General features: G+C 52.8%; 1 protein-coding gene across 1 annotated transcript in view; it reads left to right on the forward strand.

Annotated features, from left to right (window-relative positions):
* The window catches only part of Fads6 (fatty acid desaturase 6), a 16,413-nt gene extending 9,043 nt beyond the window's left edge, over positions 1 to 7,370 (forward strand). Inside the window, exons 3-6 of the mRNA XM_028752900.1 lie at positions 2,644 to 2,824; positions 3,659 to 3,846; positions 4,716 to 4,895; positions 5,449 to 7,370. Of these exons, the coding sequence (XP_028608733.1) occupies positions 2,644 to 2,824; positions 3,659 to 3,846; positions 4,716 to 4,895; positions 5,449 to 5,598 (699 nt within the window). The 3' untranslated portion in view covers positions 5,599 to 7,370. The remainder of the gene's footprint in view (positions 1 to 2,643; positions 2,825 to 3,658; positions 3,847 to 4,715; positions 4,896 to 5,448) is intronic.
* Positions 7,371 to 7,866: the final 496 nt, after the last annotated feature.

The raw sequence follows: 7,866 nt of genomic DNA on the forward strand, positions 1-7,866 counted from the left end.
ATGAGAGTTTTGAGGGCCCCCGAGCATGAATGAATGAGAGTTTTGAGAGCCCCCGAGCATGAATGAAGTATTTATTGTAAAGGGGAACCCATCCTGTTCGTACCGCTCTCAATGTGTCTTGGGTGTTCAGGGTGCGAATGCTGTAGACATCGGGAGCTGTCGAGTCTTCCAGAAGGCACCCACCACAGAGGCTGGTGAGTGGTATTATGAAGCCACACTAACCTGGGGTTTCTGGAACTTTCTCTGGGTCTGGATGAGAAAAACCTCTTGGGTAAGAGTTATAAATGGTCCTTTACAGCTGGGTGTGGTGGCATGTATCTGCAAACCCAGCACTCAGAAAGCCAAGGCAGGAAGACCGAGAGTCCCAGGCCAGTCTGGGCTACATGTCCAGACCCTGTCTCAAACAGTAACGACAAAAAGAAGGCGGTTTACAGAAGGAAAGTCACCCATTTTACAAAGAGCTCAGCAGCGTGTGTTCATTCCCTGTTGTTGTTGGGTACATAGGAAATGGGCCCATGAAACCCACTATACAGCTCACCTTTCCTCCAAGTCACTCCTTCTTTCTGTCAGGAGAGAGCATCTAGATGATACTGAGGGGCCGGTTGGGGTTAAGAGCCCTTGGACAGTTCGGACACCAGCACCCATCTTGGGCAGCTTACAACCGTCTTGTAACTCCAGCTCCAGGGAATCTGATGCCCAGTTCTGGCCTCGGTGAACGCTTGGGCGTACGTGCATACTCACATGTGGACACGCATACACATACAAGAGAGGGACCCAGATAGGCTCAGATCAGTTCTTATTCATAGCACGTTGACTTTGCAAGTGGGTATCAGGTCACAAGTCACACCTTGGGGCCTGGGCTTGTGCCTGGGACCTTGCTGGGACCTTCAGGTACCCGATGGTAAGTATCTCTAAGTATGCAGTCCTGGTCATGCACCAGGCTGGTTTTGCCATTGACTCTGTCTTAGGTTTTATTGCTGTGAAGAGACACCATGACCAAGGCAACTCTTTTGTTTTGTTTTTTTGTTTTTCAAGTCAAGGTTTGTCTGGATAGCCTGGGCTGTCCTGGAACTCACTCTGTAGACCAAGCTGGCTTCAAAGTCAGAAATCCGCCTGCCTCGGCCTCCCAAGTGCTGGGATTAAAGGCGTGCGCCACCACCGCCCGGCCCAAGGCAACTCTTATAAAGGACAACATTTCATTGCAGCTGGCTTAGTCTCAGAGGTTCAGTCCATTACCATCATGGTGGGAAGCATGGCAGCATCCAGGCAGACATGGTGCTGGTGGAGCAGCTCAGAGTTTTACATCTTGATCCTCAGGTAGCAAGGAGGAGACTGTGTCTACACTGGGAGGAACTTGAGCTGAGTACAACTCAAAGCCCGCCTACACAGTGACACACTTCCTCTGACAAGGCCACACCCACTCCAACAAGGCCACACCTCCTACTAATGCCAAGTTCCTATGGGCCAAGCAGTCAAACACATGAATGCCTATTCAAACCACCACACTCTCCTACCACAGTTACTACCGGTCTGCAGGGAGAGAGGGAGCTGGTGCCACAGGGATGGCTCAGAAAATAAGAACATTCACTACTCAATCCTAGGGACCTACCTGAGTTTGATCCCTGGAACCTGCGTAAAGGTGAAAGAAGAGAACTGACTCCACAAAGCTGTCAAGTTGTCCTCTGACCTCCACAAGTGCATCATGACATTTATGTACACATGCACACACACGGGCACACGCGCGCGCACACACACACACACACACACATACACACACTAAATTAATAAAACAAAAGGAATTTGCCTTTTCCTTTACGTGGGACAGCCCTGGGTATGAAACACACATTGGTGAGCCAGTGGGCAAGGCAGGCCTGAGGGCACATCCCTGAAGTCAACTTACTTCACAGTAGCTGGTATTGGCAGCTTCTTCTCCCGGAAGCCATCTTCACTAAAGTCAGCAAAACATTCTGGCCTGGATAAAACACTTGAAGCCTTGCATTTGCATGTTCATCTGCATATATTTGCATAACAAACAACCTAGCACCTCTTTTGTATTCGGAAGGATTGCTCTCCTCCGAGTAGGAGCTGGAGAATGTGCTGAGCTTTGGTGAGTGACATTGGAGAATCCATTGTGGATCTATACCAAAAAGATTCCCTCTAGGGAGGTATTGGCTCAGTGCCTCTGAGGCCTGCATTGTGGGCTCTTTAGGACATGACCTCCGTGCACCCTTCAACCACCCTCAAGTCCCAGAAACCTTTCCTTGCTGCTCTGAGCCCAGGCTGCCGAGGAGTGTCACAAAGGCACAGCTGTTTCTCAGGTCTACACACAAAATTGTCGTGGGCTCCAGCTTTACCTGCGTTGACAGCCTCTGAGTTTTGAGAAGTTGCCTGGTTGGTGGCTGGAGGGAGAGTGGCAATCCAGGGATCCAACCTCCTCGTCCCTAAATGCTTTGCAGAGCCGCACCGAATACATGGCAAGTGTGTAGCCAATCTCGGGTCACGATGCTTGAGAGATGATGGACGAGGTGGAATCGCTGTGGATGCTCAGGAGGAGGAGGAGGGCGGCTCAGGAGTGACGGGGACTGGGTTCTGCTTCATTCGGTTGTGTCCCCGGGACCCAGTGCCGTTTGTCTCCGCCTCTAGGTATGCACAGCCTTTCCTGCAGAGTTCGCTAAGTTCAACCATGTCAATATGCACCACGGTTACACCAACGTGGTGGGTCTGGGAGACTCGAGCACATGGAAGATGCCACTCCTCAACCGCTACGTCTACATGTTCCTCGGGCCGCTTTTGGTCCCCATCCTGACGCCACTGGTAGCTCTGGGTGAGTACTGGATTTGAGTCTCCTGAAAAGACCCGCCCTGCCAACCCCTCTCTCCTTCCTTCCTGGCTTTGTGTACACTGCTTGTGAACACAGTAGGGAGCCATTAGTCAAGACTGTCAGCGGTAGCCAAGCGGGGTGGAAGGAACCCCACGCCTGCTCCCTGTCAGTTCTTCACTTCTGGCTGGTGACTGGGGGGGTAGGGAATTTGACCTGCCTCCCTCAGGTTCTTCACTTTGTTCAAGGAGAGTATGAAAACAAGGAGACCGCAGATGTGAGAGTATATGTAAGGGCTGGAGAGATGGATGCTTAGAGGTTGAGAGGACCCTCTTCCTGCTCTCCCAGAGGTTCAGACCCCAACTCCTAGCACCCATCCTGGGATGCTCGCAATGCCCTGTAACTTCCAGCTTCAGGGAGAATCAGTCCATCCCTCAGGCTTCCACGGGCACCAGCGGTTATACACACACACTACACTTTCGCATGCGCTCGTCCGTGCACATCACACCCGCCATGTTTATTACATAAAATCTTAGAGAGAGAGAGAGAGAGAGTGCAGGGGGACCACTTTGTAGATGTCCCATACAAACCACACTACAGCCTATAGCTGTTATCAGGAGGCAATGCCCAGGGGTAGGAGAACAGGGCTATGGGGCAGACCTTTGACCTTGGCCAGGGTGCTTGGTATTCCTTATCCATTCAAAAGGCAGACATCATTCTCATGTTATCTGGGTTCACTGAGTACACCCAGAGCACCCCCCCCCCACTTAACACTCCTGGTTACCAGGGAGTCAGTGCATGATGGTTCCCCCCTTACGTCAAGTCTCGCCTTTCTCACAGAGCATTTGAGGAAGGAAGAGCTGAGGACGGCCCTGCGGGCTTTGGGCTTCATTTGCTTGGGCCTTTACTCTCAGTACTGGCTGTTCATGAATGTGTCGGGCTTCAAAGACCCCAGTTCAGCACTGGTCTGCATGCTGCTCGCCAGATCCCTGCTGGCCCACCCCTATCTCCATGTCAATATCTTCCAGGTAAGCCCCGGGGGTCCTGGATTCAGCCAGTGAAGAGGACCATTTATTTACAGGATTCTAGCGGCAGGCAGGCAAGACCCAACATTTAGGGAGAGAGGTCACCAAAGGAGGCTTCCCCCAATTCCTGCTCCTCTCCTGTTACTGGGGGTCATCCCAGGAAGTTGGGGTTTCCATGAGGCCTTTGCCTGGTCCTGGTAAGACCCTCTCTGCTTCTTCTCCAGTCTGAACCCTATGCGTGATTCAGGGTCAAGCTTGTGCCTCCTGTTTCATTCCAATAGTGTGTATAAGCACCTTCCCCGCTAGGCGCCACCCTGGGTCCACAGGACTTGGAGGTGAGCACGTGCTTCCCTCGAATAAGATGTGCAGATGGGACACAATGAGAGAATGAAGACAGTAGCTACTGCTGTGCTGCGTGTCAGGTGTCAAGAGATCTAACGGAGTTTTTATCCATAGGGCCCTAGGAAGATCTCCCTATAGATGCCAGAGTTGAGTGCTGAACTCCTGGCTGTTCTCAAAGCCCCTCCATCTCCCGCCCTGTCCTTAACCTGCCTCATGCCATTGGCTGGGCCCTCACTTTGCTCTACTTGAGCATAGGTGTGAGGCATATAGGATCACAAGAGCAAGCAGTGAGAGTCACGGACATCTCAATACCCAGGCTCTGAAAAAATGCATGGGCAAAGCCCTTCACTGTCCGGACAGAGGCGCAGATGTGGGAGAGACCGGCTCATTGCAGACTGGGTTAGCACAGGAGCTGGGCTAGAGCTCCAGACTTTCACGCCTGTAGGGTCCCACGGGCCCCTGTATGCATGGTGAAGATGACCTAGGGTTGCCTGAGCCCCCGTAGGGTGTGACCCGTATGTCTGTCGCAGCACATTGGATTACCGATGTTCTCACTGGAAAAGAAGCCCAGGCGGATTCACATGATGACCCTGGGTGTTCTGAACCTGCCGCGGCAGCCGGTGCTGGACTGGGCATTCGGCCACTCCCTCATCAGCTGCCACGTGGAGCACCACCTCTTCCCTTGGCTCTCTGACCACATGTGCTTGAAGGTAGGCAAAGGCTGGGCGGTGGGGCGGAAGGGCCCATCTGAGGGTGGGCAGTAGAAACCTCTGGGTACATCTGAACCCCAAGCCCCATCATTGGCCTCTTTGAAAGTCACCCAGGAAGGGTAGCCAGGAGTACAAGTGACAGCATGGATTTTAGATCAGAGTCACCTGAGTTTCCTAGTAGCGGTGTGACTCTGGGCAAGTTCACTGAGCCTTAGTTTCCCTGTCTGTAAAATGGGAGGGGACAGAGTTCACCCTGATGGCTTTGTGGATGAAATTAAATTTGAAACGTTTGACCCAAAAAAGATGCTTGGCAGATTGGGGGGGGGGGGTGTTCATCCCTTGGGCTCTGGAGGATGGACACGCAGTCAAGAGTCTTGGGGGAGGAGGGCAAGAGGCCATTCCTACCCTCTGGGGTATGGTAGAAAAATGTACCAGCTCATCCACACCTCAGCTCCTTGCTCTCCCAAACAGGTTGAACGAAGGAGACCTGGGGGGGTGGGGGGTTCGGGGGCAGGCCTGTGACTCTGAGGGCTCTTCTGCGACTCTCTCTCAGGTGAAGCCCTTGGTATCGAAGTTTCTCCATGACAAGCAGCTGCCCTATAATGAAGACTCATACCTGGCTCGATTCCAGCTGTTCCTCAATCGCTATGAGGAGTTCATGGTGCATGTCCCGCCCATCACTGAGCTGGTGGGGGTGCAATGAAGGCTGGGTGCCCTCCCTAGCCCGGTCCTGGCTCTCCTGTACTGTTGGCCCTGGGTGGGGGGTGGAGGGGGACGGGACTGGTAAACCTGGAACTGTCCTGGGATTTGAGTTAAGGGAGACGGCTGGGAGAAGAAAAGAAAGCGATCCAGAGGCTGTGTCCTGATCCACCTACGCCTCAGCTGACTCCATCTCAGCATCCTTCCTTCTGCTGCATTGGAGCCAGAGGGTAGGGCTAAGGGGACTGGTGACAGGTGAGGTGGGATCCTATGTCCAGTAGGACTCAGACCTCCTTGGTGCCCAGGCTGCTGCTTCCTCCTGAACCTTCTGAGGTTCTAGTCCCCGGGGCCCTCACCCTAGGGTCAACAGGGTGAGGTCATTATTTTTAGCAGATTCTCTCGCCCCCCGGCCCCCTGCTCTTGAACTGAAGGAGTCTGTGCCTCACTGGGCTCAGCAGCTCCAGGACCTGCAGACTCAGTGAGATGAAAGGGAGTCTATTTCCAGGGAAGTGCTCCAGAGGGGAGCAAATGCAGGTGCAAAATTGGAGAACGCACTGCCAGCTTTGAGCGTGACCTTGGCTAGCTCTGAACAACTCTGCTTTGTTCCATGTTCAGAAGACTCCAACCTGGGTGACAGAATGACTGAGAGGCTGGAGAGGGTGACCTGGAACTGGGCTAGGAGGGCAGAGAGGAATGAAAAGGGGTGATGGGTGGGGGTGGGATGATATAGGAGAGTTGAAGACAAGGGCTAGGCTTGGCTATGGGAGGGTTGCAAGCTGGGTGGAAATATGGTGGAGCCACTGATGCCAAACCTAGGAGGAAGCCAAGCTGGGGAACAACACTGAGATCCAGCCAAACGGGGAACGGAGAGAGGCTGGACACTGCTTCAGCCAGACGGTAGAGCAGAGAGGTTCATGGAAGGGCCCAGCGGAGACTGAAGGAAGGACAGATGAGGTTAGACCTGAATGCACCAGGAGGCCAAGGCCATTGTTAGGTCATAGCCTAGCTTCTTGCCTTCCCCCGGCTGACATTTTCTTTGGCTAATTCTTGGCAGGCTGTGCTGAGCACTGGCTCCTACTGACTCGATGCTGGGACCCCAAATCCTGATAGTCAAAAATGTCTCCTGGTATAGACAACTGTCTCCCAAGTGACAAAACTGTTCTTGATTGAGAACATGCAGGCTATTCTTCTAGTTACCTCACTGGATGGAAGGGTGTGTTGCCCTGGTGATGGGAGGGCAAACTGGGATGGGCCTGTTGGAACCCATCTCTGGGGGCAGATGTTGCCTAGACAGATGCAGCTGCCACTGGACTGACAATCCTTCCTGTCTTCTCCCGGCCCTCCTCTAGCGGAGAGCACAGCTTCTCCCAGGGCTCTTTCCTCCAGCTATGGCTCTTGGGCAGCCTCTCCCTTGGTCTGCTTCTGGGCAGGGTCTGGCCTGGCAGAGCTTTTAGCTGCTGCTGGCCCTTAGGTGCTTCTCTGGCTTCTTATCTCTGCTCAGGACTCTTCACTCATCCCTGTTGAGTGTGAGCCATCTGTTCACTGCTGGGATGCTGGGACGCTCGCTCACAGCAGTTTTGGATCCAAGCCACCCCCTCCTGCTTTGCTGTAGACTATTGCTGCTCATCTGAAATGCATTAGCATTCAGTTCAGGAGGGGCCTTAAGGTCTGAGCGTGTGATTGATTCATCAACGGCAAATTCTCCCTCTGAAAAATGCAGAAAAGGGTCCTGGCAGCATACCGTAAGCTAATGATTAAAACTATCCAAATATACCACCAGTGACTCAGTGTTATTGATCTAGGCCTGAATGGGGTTCATTCCAGAGCGGCAGCTGGAGGCCCTGATATCAGACCTGTCTATACATACACGGACACACCAGGAACAAGTCGCTTAGGTTCTCTGAAAAGGGACTATCTGTTAGTCTAAAGGTGCGGGCTAGGAATACAGAAGTAAGGGAACCAGTGTGAGTGCCGAAGCACCTCCAGGGCTCTGACGTCCGTGGTCTAACAGAGACCAGCAAAAGGGGACAGCGGCGCTGATGACAGTCACAGCTAATGTTTTCTTAACACAAACGTAGACTAATTTGGTTCTGTTTTTGTTGTTTTGTTTGTGAGACAGGGTCTCGCTATATAGGCCTTAGCCTTGTCTGGAACTCAATTGGTGGGTGGCTGGCCTCGAACTCACAGAAATGCATTTGCTTCTAACTCAGTGGCTCTTGACTGTCCTAATGCGTCATACCTGTAATTTGCTTAATGTGGATATCTTCTACGC

Source organism: Grammomys surdaster, unplaced genomic scaffold (assembly GCF_004785775.1).
Source record: "Grammomys surdaster isolate TR1022 unplaced genomic scaffold, NIH_TR_1.0 125940, whole genome shotgun sequence".
Classification (NCBI taxonomy): domain Eukaryota; kingdom Metazoa; phylum Chordata; class Mammalia; order Rodentia; family Muridae; genus Grammomys; species Grammomys surdaster.